Consider the following 15,961-nt stretch of genomic DNA (forward strand, 5'->3'; position numbering starts at 1 on the left):
TGAGAGGATATGAGAGAGTTGGGTGAGAGTTACTGGTAATGCTGGTGGTGCTAAGGGTTTGAGGCTGAATCAACTGGTCATTAACCGCTTTAGGCTTAGAGATTTATTGGCTTGGCAAGCCATCTGTGGAGTTCCTCCTTCCTCAACATGATCGCATGTGTTCCCTCATCCTGAGCTACCACAAGTGAACCATGGGAGCATATATTGGTTGCATTACAAAGCGCAAGCTGAATAGCTCAAGCAATGCTGAAAGCTATTCGGCGGGTGCACCAACTCGCTAAAATATCTGCGACTGGACAGAGACAATTTGCTAGCACCCATGCCACCAGAATGAACGTCACGCAACCTTTTGAGGAGGAACGACTGCCATGGTACAACCAAGACCAGTTCTATCCGGTCCGTATCGGTGAAGTACTGGACTCCAGATATAAAGTGGTGGGAAAGCTTGGGTACGGGGCATACTCTACGACCTGGCTTTGTCGAAATTTGGAGTATGCTCCTCCTGCCCTGCCGCACCCTTTTGCTAAGCTTTTGAACAGCGATCCTGGGTTTGCAGCGGTCAAGGTCTGCACTCGAGAGAGTGCCCAATCTACCCGTCTTTACCGAGAGCTCCAGTTCTATGAGCACGTCAGCGCCCTCAACTCGCAGCACGATGGTCAAGCTTATATCCGCGGATTACTCGAAACATTCGCCGTCAACGGTCCTGCTGGTCACCACCTGTGCCTGGTCCATCCTCCGATGCACATGACTGTTCAAGAACTTCAGCGTAAAAATCCATCACGTCGGCTCAATGAGCAGATTTTGAAGTGGACCCTAGTTAATTTGTTCCGTGCCCTGTCCTTCCTACATGACGAAGCCAAGGTGACACATACAGGTAAATTCATTGAGGGTTAAGAAGCTATTCGTCTTTGACTGATAATCTGAATTAGATATTAATCCGTCAAACATCATGCTGACAATTGGCGATAAGTCCTTGCTCTCGGACTTTGAAAACGAAGAAATCGAAGACCCATCTCCCACCAAAGTGATTGATGACGTCCGCACAATCTATGGCTCTCGCCAGTTGGGTCTTCCGAAGACTGACCTGTGGGGTCAGCCGGTCCTGTGCGACTTTGGAGAGTCTCGAATCGGGGAATTCCATAGAGGACTGATTCAGCCTGAGTTATATCGTGCTCCCGAAGTGTTATTCAATATGGCATGGAACTCGAACGTCGATATTTGGAATGTTGCTGTCTTGGTAATTGACATGTCGGCTCTAAACTCTTTTGCCTACAATCCTGGCTAAGCCTTGTGTCATAGATATGGGATCTATTCGAAGACCGACACTTATTCCATGCTCTGGACGAAAATGGAGAATCTTCGGCAACTCACCATGTCGCGGAAATGGTCGGGTATCTGGGCTTCCCGCCTCTTGAGTACCTACAACGAAGCGAAGTCACACAGAAGGTCTTTGATGAGCAAGGTCGGTATATTCACATTATCGATCGTTTACAGATGAGCCTAACACATTCCAGGCCGCTGGAAGGGAGCCGGAGGGGTCGATATCCCATCACACTCGCTTGAAGAGTCAGAAAACGGCTTGAGCGGTGAAAACAAACAGAGGTTTCTCAAATTCGTGAGATCCATGCTTACCTGGGTGCCCGAGGAGAGAAAGGGAGCCACCGAACTGCTCGAAGATCCGTGGTTGAGGGAAATTCCGTGAAAGTTCGTACGGCTAGGCAAGTATCACTTTGATCAAGGGCTCCAGCGTCTCTCAGTGTCGACTTCTCACTGCCTCACCAGCCAACAATGGAGAGGTGGCCGAACGTCAAACTAGCCACCCTGAAGCGCAATACTAATCCTTGGCTGCTCGTTGCTAAGCACATCGTCGTGGTGAAGGCGAGATGGCATTCCGGAACAGCAAGTCCGCCGCGAGCTCTCATGAGTGAATCTCTCTGATTTATCTTTGTCATTGGTGATCATTCATCTGTCATACCGTCCCAGGTGGACAGACTGCCGCAGCCAAAGCGGTGGTAAGAAGGTTCCAATATGCGGGAGAGGCATATGATGACTGCATTGTCGTCTCGACACCCTCTGGATAAGACAATGCCTTGACCGAGATAGTTGCGCCAATATATCTGGCAGCTGATCGAGTTCCTAATCAACAATGCTTTGCGTCTGCAATCGATGCACAAATCCTCAAACATTGCCAAGCACAGAAAATGTCCAGGACCTGGCGTATGCTTTCAATCCAATCTCATGACAAAACCGGGATTTCCGTCCTTATGCGCTCGAGATTATCATAGCTTCTCCGATGGCTCATCTACTCCTTGCAGTCCTATCGCAGAATTCCGCTCGCAATGAAGTCAGTCCTATCCATGGAATAGGTTACCTTCCTATGAATATCCGGGGTACGAGGGGTGGCCCCCGAAAGCTTCAGCTTCGGAACTATCCTACCAATAAGGGTTGAGGCGCACGATACTCCGGATCGTGGTCCCAGTCAAAGACTAGCGACGACCAGACAGGTATATATCTATCTCCATGTCCTGTCTGAAGCACGACGGAAGACGTACAAGCATCACTTTCAAGAAGATATTCGTCCACTCTATTTCCAGGATGGAAGCAGCAACACCTCACGCAGATGAAAAGGCCGTCCCTAAGCCTGAACCACCGATTCACACCGAAGACTTCAAGGTAACAGCGCATGGCGATGTGCTAGCTGAGGAGGCCCTTGGGGCCAGTGTACAACCTGGATATTTCAGGTCCCCGACATTCTTGGGCACTGTCCTGGTATGTGGTGTATGATATCTAGACTTTACATGCCTGACACTAAGACGCTGCCACAGGCCCAAGGATTGAGTGTACAAGCGGCGTATTTCGGCTGGGTCCTTGCTTCTAACAGCCTCGCTACCATGAATGAAGAGCTTGGACCAAGCGACAGCTATCTTTGGATTCCGCTGGCTTACACTCTGACTCTGGCGACTGGTTATCTTCTCTTCGGACGACTCTCGGATATATTTGGACGCAGATGGTTTGTCATCTATTCAAACGCCCTTGTTCTCGTTGGTTCTATCGTCGCCTGTACAGCTCAATCGATTTCGGCCTTGATCGTCTCGAATGTCTTTATTGGTCTCGGCGGTGCAGCTCAGTTCTCTTACGGCTGTATCTTACCAGAGCTAGTCCCTTGCAAGGCACGAGGACTGGTCAACGGCTTTATCATGGTTTTTTCAATCCCTGGTGCAGCATTCGGTCCAGTCATCGCCAAAGCCCTGATTGTCAATACCGCAGCAGGGTGGCGGTGGAATTACTACCTAACCATCATCATGCAGGGCATCGCCATATTACTCTTTTTCCTGTTCTACCGACCTCCAACATTTCAAATGTTGCATATGAATAGGACACTGAAGGAGAAAGTCATGACACTCGACTTTGGTGGTATCACGCTCTTCCTCGCGGGTATGGTCCTTTTCCTCCTGGGTATCAACTGGGGCGGGAACATCTATCCCTGGAAGTCTGCTGCTGTTATTTCGACTATTATCATCGGATTTTTACTCTTGGTCGCCTTCGTGGTATACGAATCATACGTCCCATCCGACCCGTTTGTCCCTCTGTGGCTCCTCAAAAATACTCAGTTCATGCTGCTGACGGTGATTGCCTGTGTCGGAGGAATGCTATACTATCCCCTCAATATTGTTTGGCCTACAGCGACTGCGGCCCTGTGGACAGATGACCTTATCTACCAGGGATGGCTTACCATGGCATTCGTGGGTGGCAACACCCTGGGCGACATAGTCTGCTGTGCTATATTTGCACGCATTGGAAGAATCCGCTATCAACTCATGTTTTTCACGACTGTGGTGACCGCCTTGATCGGCTCGCTCGCTTCGACAACCCAACATTCCAAGGACCGGAGCACGGTGCTTGTCATCCTGGGAACAATCGCTTGCGGCTGTGTGGAAATGATTCCCATCACCTCCATCACTTTCACCGTCCAACCCGAAGACATTGGAATGGCGATAGGAACTCAAGGTGCCATCAGGTCCGCCGTCGGCTCGATCGCCGTCGCCATGTATGGGTCTGTCCTCTCAAGCAGAAATACTGCACTCAGTACAAAACTTATCCCCAAGGCCGTTACGGCAGCCGGACTTCCAGATTCATCCTTGCCGGCACTGTTCACGGCCCTCACTCAGGGTGCAGATGCCCTACAGACAGTACCGGGATTCAACGCTCGAGTTGGTGCTGCGCTCTCCACTGCACAGAAAGACGCGTTCTCCGGGGCCCTGAAGATCGTTTTCTTGATGACCATCGCATTCGGTGTGTGTGGAATGGTTGCCTCTGTCTTCATCAAGAACATTGACCACCTCCTGACTGGGGAGGTCGTGCGACGGTTGCACGATCGTGGACAGACAGAACTTCACGAGGCAAAAGCAAGAGAGTACGACGCTCCGAGATTGGCGACAGATGTTGAAGAGAAAACAGGTTGAAGGTGGGATTGAATGACATGGTCCTCGTCAGCGTCTTTTTGTGAAACTATATGATATATATGTGTGCACACGAATTCACAGATCGGCGCAGAGAGGAGTCCACCCATGGACATGTATTTTATGTGCCCACGCCGCCGATGGTGTGAAGACGATGGTTAATAATCTCCGGAAGCTGAAGAAGGGCAGAACGTACAAAGGCCTCTCTCCTCTGAGCACCAGGATTTCGGAAATCCGGGTGTCGGAAAAGTACCAAATTCCTCGTTCCTCTGCAATCCTCCGATCTCCCAATCCACTTCCGTTCTCCTAGCCTCTATTGCCGCATCCTTTAAAAGTTCGTCAGAGAGCCAAGCGCCTTTGATCTATGCATTCGCGAGTGCTTATCTGACCTTGAGTGTACGAAAGGCAAGGGCTCCTCCCTCTCTACACTGTGCAATGGATAGCCGGAACAGGTTTCAAGATAAAGTCATTGCTATAACGGGAGCTGGTTCAGGAATCGGTCTGGCCACAGCGCACTATCTGGCCAAAGAAGGAGCCGCTCTCGCCCTCGCAGATATCCGTGATGAAGCCCTGCAACAAGCAAGAGACCTGATCACAGCACAAACACCGGGAGTCAAGCTTCACACGTACGCACTCGACGTCTCTAAGAATCAGGACGTGGAAGACTGGGTCGGAGCGATCATCACAGCCTTTGGTCGACTGGACGGCGCGGCCAACCTCGCTGGCGTGTTCAGCCGGACCATGGACGGCATTTCGACGCTGTCTGATACAAACTGGCATTCCTTGCTCGACATCAACTTGTCCGGAGTGTTTTACTGTCTCCGTGCACAGCAGAAGGTCATCTCGAACGGAAGCAGCATTGTGAACGCGTCCAGTATTGCAGGTTTATATGGGCATCCCAACTACCCGGCATACTGCGTGAGCAAAGCCGGCGTACTGGCGTTGACCAGGTGCGCAGCGCGCGAGATGGGTGAAAAGGAGGTCAGGGTGAACTGTATCTGCCCGTAAGGCTCTTGAATTCCTTTATGTTCGGTCTCCTCGACTTCTAACCGTTAGAATTCTGAATACAGAGGACGCGTCCGCACCCCCATGATGGATTCGGCGCAGCAGTCCTTGTCGGGAGTCACCTTCTCCGGGAACCCATCAGCACTGCAGCGAGAAGCAGAACCAGAGGAAATTGCCGCTCTCATAGGCTTCTTGCTCAGTGATGAGAGTCGGTTTATCACTGGAGCCGAATATAAGATCGACGGCGGTAGAATGGCATAGCTCCCTGGGACAGAACGCAGATACTCAAGTTCGCAGCGGTCGGGCTCTGAACAGTAGAGGAGTTGGACGGAAACGACATTCCTCTTCTGGGCCATCTAGTGTCAGTGAATGTCAAGTTCTATATGATATGTCTGCTTGACATCAGCGCAACAGGGGCGTTCGATTCACAATTCGAGCACTCGAAGGCGCCCTCGTCTGTATCATAGGATGTTCACTGCATCACAACCCTTGAACTGCGAGATTCCCTGCGTCATGTCGATGCCCAGGCTCAGAATGACCATTGCAACAGGTTCAGAGCCCAAACCAATCAGTATGAACAACTCTGGCAGGACCGCTACTCAGGTGATCAATATGAAAGCTTCAAGCGTACGGGCACCATGAAGCTGGAATGGAGCCAATCCAACGTCTAAACCTTCCTACCGACCGAGGACTGCGACTCGCCCTTGGCTTTGTATGTTCCAGGAATTTCGGGACCAGCGAAATTCCGAAGGTGATCCCGAAGCACCAATAGAACATGCAGCTGTGGAGGCAAAGAGAACTATAACCCACCAAGGCTGAATGCTAAGAAAATCTTCTGGGGGACTAAGAACCTGGGGGCCCAGATCTCGGCTCCAAAGGACCATGTCGGAGCTTGCCAGGGTCCCCCAGGTGGCAGAGAGGGAAAGAGAGAAAGAAGCTCGACTCCCATTTCACAGATCAGACGCTTTTTCTCTCTCTTTCTCTCAGAGCACCGTGGCCGATTTACAAGGGTTGAATGTCAATATTTCATTATAGTTACTCGAGAGACAGAACAGATGGACGATAGCATCAGCTGTACAGCACTTGGTCTTCAAACCACCCCAAGTTGCCACGCAGCGGGACAAGATACCAACGAGAAGAGCAGACAAAGATCTAAGAGCATAAGACGCCCTCCATATGTTTCACGAGCTTGGTAAGAAGCCTAGCAGCCACACACCTTGACATAAAAAGAACGCAATGACACTATTTTATATACATTTACTGACCAATATTCTAGCATTACATGTCAAAAGCGGAAAGTCAAGGCAAGGCTAACCATGAGCCCTTCCTCCCATATCCTTTCCTGGTCTGATGATTATGTAGTGCTCGGGAGACCAACCAGGGCCGTGCCAGGCTTGTCGCAAATCAGGCCTAGAATGCTGCTATAGGCAGGATCCGAGAAAGAGGCGCGAGAAACCCAAGCCCAGGCCTGATCCATTCCCCTGGCAACCCAGGTATGCTAGAGACAAACTCCTCATAGTGTGATGTGATGCTAAACAGCTATCAGAAGCATCTTGCCAGCGATAACACGTGAAGGTCAGAGTGAACCCGAGTGCTTGAGCGCATCCGAGCGGCCAACCGAGTCAGCAGGCGAGCACAGCCTTCGGGCCGATATCCTTGCAAGGATCTCGAGACTCGAGGGGTATTTCGCTACTGAACAGGTTCATCGAGATGACGTGGCTGTGTTTGGGCAGGAGCATGGCCTCGGAGAATCATCGCCTTCTGCTACCAGTGACTATACAGGGTCTACAGGGTTGGCTGAACTTCTGGACCCAGATCAGCGGGTTTCTGACGAAACGTTGTCGACATGGAATTCATTTATACATGCTACCCAGCTGCAGTCATCGCCATCGGGAGCAGGGACTATTTCACCCGGGAGCAAACCATGTCCAAAAATCAAAGACAACGGACATTCAGCTCGTGAAGTTGACTCAAAGTCCTTGGGGTGCCCTTTTGTCGATGACTGTAGATTTCCAGAATGTTGCAAAGACGATCTTCAGCTTTGCTCCGAACAGCCGGGATATTTGGAGGACGTGCCATCTGTGAGGGCCAAGGTCCAGCGGTTCTTTGACTTCTCAAGCCTTCACTGTGCGTATATCGCGAGCGAGGTTCCCCATCTGCGTTGGGCGGCGAGCTGACGTGAATAGATCCGTGCCTGGACGAGGCACAGACACTGGCGCAATTTGGCGACTTGGTTCAAAGGCACGATCTGGATCAACCGAATGCCGACGACTTGCAGGTAACGGCAATACTCCATCTGTCCATCGCCGTCCTGTCCATCCTGGAAGACTTTCACTCGAGTGGCCACGACGATAGCACCCCGGGATGGACCAGATTCCTGAAAGCCTCTCATCTGCTGGACCATGCAACTGCGATGGGAGTGGGCAATACCGCAACGATCCAAGCGTGCACCATGAAGGCGATTTATTTGACCTATGCCGAGAAATTCAACATGGCATACAATGCCGTGGGCCAGGCCGTCCAGCTGTGTTACCTGGTCGGGCTACACGATCAGCCCAAGAACGGCAAACCGTTGAGCCCATTTGAGGCTCACATGCGCCAGAGGGTGTTTTGGACCACGTACTGCCTCGAGAAGAACATCGCCTTTGCCCGAGGACTGCGACTGCCTTACCTGATCCGTGATAGCGACATCAATATCCAGGTTCCGCCCTGCGCCACCGACGACGAGCAGAGAGAGGAAATGCAGTATCTTGACGACGTCCAGGCCTTCTCAGACTACCTCCACAGCACGGTCCAAGCAACGCGCCTGAGCACCGAGATCTGGGATTGCATGCTCTGCCCCAACGCCAAAAGACCCGTCGACGAAGATAAGGTCATGGCCATCGATGCCAAACTCCAAAACATTCTCGACAGACTGCCAGACTACCTTTCCCTAGAGAGGAGATCTCAGGCGGCGGCGTCGGCGGCGGCATCGCAGCAGCAGCGGCAGCGGTACCTACAGGGGTCTCTTCGTCGGATATCTCGACGAGCAAGAATCTTGTTTCTGGTAAGTACTTCTGCGCTTTGCGCCCTATCACCAATCACTTGGCGATGAATGGTCTAACAGTGCATGGCATGGCTCCAATCACAGCGCACCAATTACTTCCGTCTCCAGATGCGTCGGAAGGAGCTCCACGCGGGTAGATTCTGGCGACGAGATCGCAGGACTTGCCTGGACATTGCGGACAAGACCGTCGCCACCGTCTACGAGTTCTATTTCTCGCCCGTGGCGGAACCTTTGGACCGGTACTCGTGCGCCATCTACTTACTGGAGGCTGTCTCGGTGCTGGCGGCCGTTCTGCTCGACGACAACGTCGACCGCGACTGTCTGGTCCAGGCGTCGACTTCTTTCACGCGGGCCCTGGGCGTGCTCAGGACCACCGCGGCCGGCTTGCGCCTGGCCAGGTCGAGCCTGAAGAGGATGGAGCAGACCATCGCCGCGGCCGAGACCGTCGCGCGGTCTATTGACTTCTCGTCCAACGACACTGCGGTCGACCCTGCGTGCGACGCTGCCACATCGTCCACCATTGAATTCGACGCATTCGGTCAACCGTGTACCCAGAGGCAGAATAAAGCATCTTCTATTGATCCCTTTCTATTCCATGAGCCACTTGAAATGGAGTTATGGGCCGCGCTGGACAGTACCAACGAGATGGTCAATTCCACCACCGAGCAACTACTCCTGAATCTCTAGCGTGTGGCCAACAAAGAATCCAAGGGAGAGCTGAGTTTGTAAGGGGAGATGCAGGCAAGAAACGCCCGAACCTGCCACGTTCGCGTCTTTTTCGCTACATGTCCCCTACAACGCGCAAGAAACAAGCAATTTGTGTTTGTTGGCGGAAACAGCCTGTGAATGGGTTAAACTGCTACACTGTCAGGAAGAACTCTCGAACCCACTTTGTCCGGTCGACTACTCAGTTCCGTCGCGTCCTGCAATAAGTCTGACAGTTTGACTGTCCTATCGACCAGAGTCTTATTATCGCCCTCATATGGAGAGTCGGTCCGCCGAGAATACAACCTCGCTCAACTGGACGACCCAGATCTTGGAAAACGCCAGCAAGACGACCTTGTCATGGGCGAGGGCAAAGTTGCCCATGCTCAGATCGGCGGGCTCTCCGTCCAGGAAGAACCACCGGTTGAATATGCCAATGACCTTTCCCTGCGGGTTTCTCACCACGAGTCCCTCGGCCTCGATGGTCCAGACCCTGCCGCGATCGTCGACCTTGATCCCGTCGGGCGCCCCTCCGCGCGCCATGGCGAACAGTTCCTTGTCCTGCGGCGTGCACCCGTCGCCGAGGCGGTATTTGTAGATGCCCGGGAAGCCCGTGCTCGAGTTTGACGGCCCGATCGTGGCCGTGTACGCCGTCTCCGACGCGTACAGGGTCGTGAAGTCCTTGTCGAACGCGACGCCGTTGGGGAAGAGGATGTCGGCCCGGTCCAGCACGGCGCGCAGGGTTTGCGTGCGCGGGGTGAATTTCCAGTAAGAGTTGGGGATGTCGGGTGTGTGCAAGGGGTATCCGTACGCGTTGAAGTCCAGGCACGAGAATATCATCTCGACCTCGCCGTCGACGGCGCAGGACTGTGGGTGACGCTTGCTGCGCGGAGGCACTAGGGCTATGTCGTCCAGACTGGGGTACTGCAGCCCAAAGTACGAGTTGACGATCTCGTCGGTCTCGAACGTCGTCGGGTTGATGGCGACGACGGACCCCCCCACGTCCGGCGACCCGGCCAGCACAAAGTACACGGTGCCGTTGAAGTAGTACCCGCCGTTCGGGTTCGCCAGCGGGAGCAACTGGGTCTGGGTGGTGTGCAGCGCCGGGGTCGTGACTGTGCTGTTGTCCAAATGGAAGACCTGGACTTTGCCGAACTGCGCCACCCCAATGGCCGAGGAGAACCACACGGCGTTGCCCTCGGGAGCCCACGCGCCGGCCTCGAACGCCGTGAGGCCGGACTGGTTCACCGCAAGCACCGGCTCCCCTTGGAGCAGGCCGGCAAACTCGTCGTCGAAGCAGATGTACGGCGACGACGGATCCGCTTGGATCTGGGCACCGGTGGGACCTGGTGCGTCGGTCTGGACGAAACTGTCGGTGAGATTGGACGAGAATGGCCGCGGGAGGAAGAAGGTGTCGACGACCGGGATGGACTTGCACAGCGACGAGCTGTTCTTCTGGGCGACGACGACACCGGCGATGATGCCCGTCGTGGCGAGGACGATGGACCGCGAGCACCACATTTTGTGTCAGGTCAGGTCAGGTCGAGATCAGATATTTCCACGATCGGTCATACGGTGATGTTGAAAGTGATATCACTCGATGTAGACGAGGATCTGTAGATAGGAGAACTGCAGGAAGAGAAACATGGCACACACACACATATATATATACACACATACATAGCTACAAGGTAAAGCTCCGATTGAGTAGCCGGGCACGAGCGAGCGAGGCTGCACTGCAGGGGGCCACGGGATGCGAGTTCACAGAGTATATCCCCGCTCGGAATTGCAAGACGATATACATACCTACATACGCAGGTATTCACCCCGCGGGGAAAAAAACTGTATGAGGATGCGTGATCTGGTGCTTGGTCCGGCAAGGATTGGCCAATGATCCAGTCTCACCGGGCTGGGCTTGAAGTTTGGTTCCCTCTGGGTTTCCGATAGGCAGCCCTCCAGACACTGTTACCTGACTTGTGTCCTGGGTCCTGTGTCTCCCTCGCTTCACGGATCCGTACGTCCATCCCGAATGGCTGGATTCATTCCATCCATCGGGGCGAGATTTTTTTTTTCTCTCTCGGTGTCTCCCCAACATGGAGTCGTGTGTCTGTTCCAGTTTTGCCGGTCTCCGGCAGTAGTAACATTGACTTACCGGCACCGTAAGGTCAGTGACGTTACCGGTATGTATGGATGATCTTGGTCTTGCAGAGAGAGCTGGGCCACGGAAATAGATGCACCTATCACCATGTAGCGTCAGGCGCGGCATTCCGTTCTTTTCGTTTTTGTTGGACGAGGTAAAGGAAGGGGGGTGGGAGGTGATGAGGCGCTAGCACGGACAAGAAGAGGAATGAGTTAGAGACTATACATATATATATATATACTAAGCTCTCGGTACCTGGCTATACCCTCCTCCTACTGTTGCGCCCGACTGTATCAAGTGTCGGCGAAAAATTCCATTGTTTTGCCGCGGCAATGACCCTAGAAATCCGGCTTGTTTCTGTGGTGCATCTAGCAAGACACAGGTTCCCTGGTGCAGAGAGGAACAGACTGCCCGAGGAGTACATTACGTTTGCCAAATGGGCCAATTTGATTATTATGGGCTTTGTTTGGACGACCAGAATCAGCAAATCTCCCTGTCCGAAACGCTCGTAAACCCTTTCGCTAGACTAGGAGTTATTTGCAATGTAGATAAATGAATAAGAGAATGAGTAGCGTGCATTGAAACCTAGATAACTCTTTGACTCTCTCTCACTCAATAGCATCTTATGATGTTAAAATGTGCCTTCACGAGATAAGCAGGTGTATTTGGTAGAGCGACCATAGAAAGGGCGGGTATCCCTGTTAATTTTGCCCGCGGTATGAGAAGATCACGTCGAACCGAGTAATTAGCGGATGCAACAGCCCGTCCTGACAGGGGTGGTCATAGCTACGATTTTGACCGTGGTCAATGCAAAAATATAGCACGACGCTATTGACACCGGCATTCCGAACTCATCATGTTGGACTGTTCGAGTCGTGGACATCCAGGACCAGGAGCGACCCTTTTTTTTTTTTTTTTTTCTTTTCTTCTCCTTCAGATTATCTCTTCTCTTGTCCATTGGCCTCCCAGCATGTTGGCCCAGGCCTAGAGAATTGTAGCTCGTGGAAACCTTATGTAATGTACCACGTGTGGAAAGCATTTTCATTCTTCGGTAAGCGAGCGGCTTCCACCTTGTTCCGTTGGCCGCATGGCGCCACCGCAGACAGACTCTTAGGAACTTGGCAACGATCACAAGTATATCGGTTGCAAGCTAAGACCCTCGACAACGGGCCTGTGGACGTCGATCCAAGCCGGATTCAATCTGCGAGGCCGCGTGTAAGGGCATTCAATTTTTGCCAATGGGCCAATAGCGAGTCCGCTGCGGATCAGATAGATCAAAATTTTCATCTGATGCCCACCTACAAGATGCTGTCGACGCCTGGTCTGCCCTATCCCTGCGGTCTCTGTTATCCCCACCTCACAGCATTCCGCGAGCTATCGGCTTGGCCGACAGAAAGCTTGTCGCCCTTTATTCGGTCTTGGCCTCTCTGATCTGGAACTCTTTAGTCCTGCGACTATTCAAGATGCTACCTCACCATGCGACCTGGTTTGCGTTGCTGCCCCCCTCCACCCAAGGGAAAATTGCTTGAAGCGAGCAAGTCATGCCCCGCCGATCTCGGATTTTTACGGTTGGTGTATGCTGTCCCTGTGTATATAATGGTGAAATGATCCGCCCCTGGCCCGATTGCAACTTTTTATCTTATCAATCTGGGTTATCAATCTGGTTATCAATCAATCTGTGTTGTGACGACCTCCCTACGTCCACCCACCATCCCAATCCTTGAACTTCGATATGAAACCTCTCGCTGGTAAGCTGGAGGTTCCTGGCTACTTGGCAGCCCTGGGCAGTAAGCCTTCCGAGCCACAGTCAGACGTGCTCGCCGGCCATGGAACCACCTCTGAACATTCCCTCAAAGAGGATGTCCGCAACAACACCACCTCGTCGCTCGCTGATACATCCGACGACGAGTCCGTCGAGAAGATCGATACCAATGCCGAGCATGGTGTACAGGCGGTGCAGGCCATGACCTATGCATGGTCGAAAACGGAAATCATTTTCCTGTATATTGTGTGAGTCCAGATCTCACCCTAGTGCTCTGATCGGATCCTGTGTACTGATACCGCTCAGCATCTGGCTCATTTCGTTTCTCCTCGCATTCTCAAACGGCATCATCAACACTTTGACTCCCTACGTGACGAGCTCCTTTCAAGAGCACTCGCTCACCGCCCTCACGAGCGTCATCTCATCCCTGGTTGCTGGTATCTGGAAGCTCCCATATGCCAAAATCATGAACGTATGGGGCAGACCACATGCATTTGCTATAAGCGTGGCCTTCATGACCATGGGCTTGATTATGATGGCCGGCTGCAAAAATGTCCAGACCTACTGTGCGGCTCAGGTCTTTTACTGGATGGGCTACAATGGCATCGACTTTAGCATTACCGTGTTCATTGCCGATACTTCCAAACTGAAGAATCGAGGCTTCATGATCGGCTATTCTTCTTCGCCATTCCTCATCACCACTTGGGTCTACGGATATGCGGCCGACAGCGTGATCAACGGCATGGGTTATCACTGGGGCTTCGGTATCTTCTGCATCATCGTCCCCATCGTCATGGCTCCCTTCGGAATCATGCACTGGATTGCGCAGGAAAAGGCGCGCAAGGCTGGCCTCATCCCTCCCCGGCCCACAGCGAACATGACTCTGGCTCAGAAGACCCGCCACTACCTCAAGGAGTTCGATGTCATCGGTCTCCTCATCCTCGCCACCGGTCTGGCGCTCTTCCTCTTGGCCTTCAACATCTATTCCTACCAACCGGATACTTGGCGATCTCCCCTAATCATCTGCTTCCTCATCTTTGGCGGCTTGCTCGTCATCGCCTTCGGCGTCTGGGAAGCCAAATTCGCTCCCATCACCTTTGTCCCTTGGGAGCTGCTAAAGAATCGCACGGTCATCTTCACCTACACCATGGCGGCTTCCCTGTACACTGCTTGGTATATTTGGGACAACTACTTTTATTCGCTCCTCATCGTCCTCTTCAACCAGACCGTCGTCCATGCAACCTACATCAGCAACATCTACACCATGGGTAGCTGCTTCATTTGTCTGGTCTACGGAGTTTTGCTGCGCTACATGAGCGGCCGCCTGAAACTTTACTCTCTCTTCTGGGGTGTCCCACTCACCATCCTCGGTGTCGGTTTGATGATCAAGTTCCGCCAACCCGACGTCAACATCGGATACATCGTCATGTGTCAGATCTTCGTCGCCTTCGGTGGCGGTGTGTTGGTAACCTCCGAGCAGACGACGCTGATGGCCGTGTCCAAGCAGCGCGACTTCCCCGCCCTCTTGGCCTGCGAGAGCATGGTCATCGCCATTGGCTCCGCTATCGGTTCGACCATCGCAGGAGCCATGTGGACCGGCATCTTCCCCAAGAAACTGCTCAAGTATCTCCCGGCCAGCGCGCAAGGAAATTTCGCCAACATCTACGGCGACTTGACCGTCCAAGCCAGCTATCCTCTGGGCAGCCCGACCAGAAACGCCATCAACAGGAGCTACGCGGAGACTCAGCGATACATGCTCATCGCCGCCACCAGTCTCTACACCATCACCCTTGTGAGCGTCGGGCTCTGGCAAGATGTGGATGTCCGCAAGATGAAGCAACGGACGGTTGGTCTGTTGTAAACCGAACAAGACTTTCTCGTGTCGGTCGCGGATCGCGCAGCCCGAGTCGTTGACCGCGACGTCGCACGACTGCAGAAGAGTTGATTATTAGGATTGGGATCTTCCCATCTTCATGGCATGCGCAGGATGCCGGGTGACATGTATGTTTTGATATAATCAAGTGATTCAAAAACCTAGGTAGGATAGATATATAGCTTAATGAAAGGACCCCGAAATCGTACCAAGATGACAGACAGGTCTTCGCAACGAACTTAAAAGCGACCGTGGCAACCCGTGGAACCTTTATCCTTTCTGGATCTGGGCGAGCCACGCTCACTCGGTTAAAGACAAATAGGGGGTTGTTGCTCAACTTTTACGAATAGTAACCGAGGAAGAACACGAAACCTGCACCAAATTGTCTTCTAGATCATGCTGACCGCACCATGTTGAGCATTCGGATTTGGTCGAGAACGTCCCTGATCTTTAGTCCATGGGTTGGGAATGCGTTTTTAAAAACAACTCGGGTATCCGATTTTCCATGCTTGCCAACACTAGTAAATAGTGACTCGAGGGGCGCAATTTTCCAGGATTCGTTGGAGATAATGACAGCGCACTTCACAGGAAATATGTCTTTTTCATATATAAATCCTCGACTCCGTCCCCATCAACAAAAGTCCTGCATAAGCTATGCCGGCTTCGATCTTCCTTAAGACAACAACAACAACAAATGGTTGAAGCGTCCGAAGTTAAGTTCCGGTGAATACTTCTCGTCGAAAAAAACATCTTGTTCGATCCCGCGTCGCAAAGGTTTCAAGTAATATGACAAATGTGTCGATTGGCAACATGTCCCGAAAGATGGCCCTTCCGAAGATGTGCAGCACCCAAAAGCATGTCCCTTATACCCATCTGACCCTGCCGACGCACATCTCTGTGTAGATCTCGGTGGACACAGCCAAAGTCAAAAAAAAACAAACACCACAACACACCCTACACCAACAAGACA

General features: G+C 52.4%; 6 protein-coding genes across 6 annotated transcripts; 5 read left to right on the forward strand and 1 right to left on the reverse strand.

Annotated features, from left to right (window-relative positions):
* Positions 1-330: 330 nt before the first annotated feature.
* AYO21_06787 (hypothetical protein) lies at positions 331-1,702 on the forward strand (the record flags this gene model as incomplete). The annotated part of the gene is made up of 4 exons (XM_022656746.1): positions 331-874; positions 930-1,237; positions 1,300-1,462; positions 1,515-1,702. 4 exons carry the CDS (start codon positions 331-333, stop codon positions 1,700-1,702), a joined length of 1,203 nt encoding a protein of 400 aa, XP_022511019.1.
* An 893-nt stretch (positions 1,703-2,595) lies between these two features.
* Positions 2,596-4,463, forward strand: AYO21_06788 (hypothetical protein; the record flags this gene model as incomplete). Its single annotated transcript, XM_022656747.1, has 2 exons — positions 2,596-2,769; positions 2,826-4,463. The coding sequence occupies 2 exons, from the start codon at positions 2,596-2,598 to the stop codon at positions 4,461-4,463; spliced, it is 1,812 nt and encodes a 603-aa protein (XP_022511020.1).
* A 432-nt stretch (positions 4,464-4,895) lies between these two features.
* Positions 4,896-5,726, forward strand: AYO21_06789 (hypothetical protein; the record flags this gene model as incomplete). The annotated part of the gene is made up of 2 exons (XM_022656748.1): positions 4,896-5,464; positions 5,531-5,726. 2 exons carry the CDS (start codon positions 4,896-4,898, stop codon positions 5,724-5,726), a joined length of 765 nt encoding a protein of 254 aa, XP_022511021.1.
* Positions 5,727-7,311: 1,585 nt separating this feature from the next.
* On the forward strand, positions 7,312-9,198 carry AYO21_06790 (hypothetical protein; the record flags this gene model as incomplete). The annotated part of the gene is made up of 4 exons (XM_022656749.1): positions 7,312-7,424; positions 7,474-7,592; positions 7,652-8,511; positions 8,572-9,198. 4 exons carry the CDS (start codon positions 7,312-7,314, stop codon positions 9,196-9,198), a joined length of 1,719 nt encoding a protein of 572 aa, XP_022511022.1.
* A 291-nt stretch (positions 9,199-9,489) lies between these two features.
* AYO21_06791 (hypothetical protein) lies at positions 9,490-10,737 on the reverse strand (the record flags this gene model as incomplete). Its single annotated transcript, XM_022656750.1, has 1 exon — positions 9,490-10,737. One exon carries the CDS (start codon positions 10,735-10,737, stop codon positions 9,490-9,492), a length of 1,248 nt encoding a protein of 415 aa, XP_022511023.1.
* A 2,351-nt stretch (positions 10,738-13,088) lies between these two features.
* Positions 13,089-14,979, forward strand: AYO21_06792 (hypothetical protein; the record flags this gene model as incomplete). The annotated part of the gene is made up of 2 exons (XM_022656751.1): positions 13,089-13,366; positions 13,425-14,979. The coding sequence occupies 2 exons, from the start codon at positions 13,089-13,091 to the stop codon at positions 14,977-14,979; spliced, it is 1,833 nt and encodes a 610-aa protein (XP_022511024.1).
* Between the last annotated feature and the right edge of the window lie 982 nt (positions 14,980-15,961).

This window comes from Fonsecaea monophora (assembly GCF_001642475.1).
Source record: "Fonsecaea monophora strain CBS 269.37 chromosome Unknown Scaff48, whole genome shotgun sequence".
Classification (NCBI taxonomy): domain Eukaryota; kingdom Fungi; phylum Ascomycota; class Eurotiomycetes; order Chaetothyriales; family Herpotrichiellaceae; genus Fonsecaea; species Fonsecaea monophora.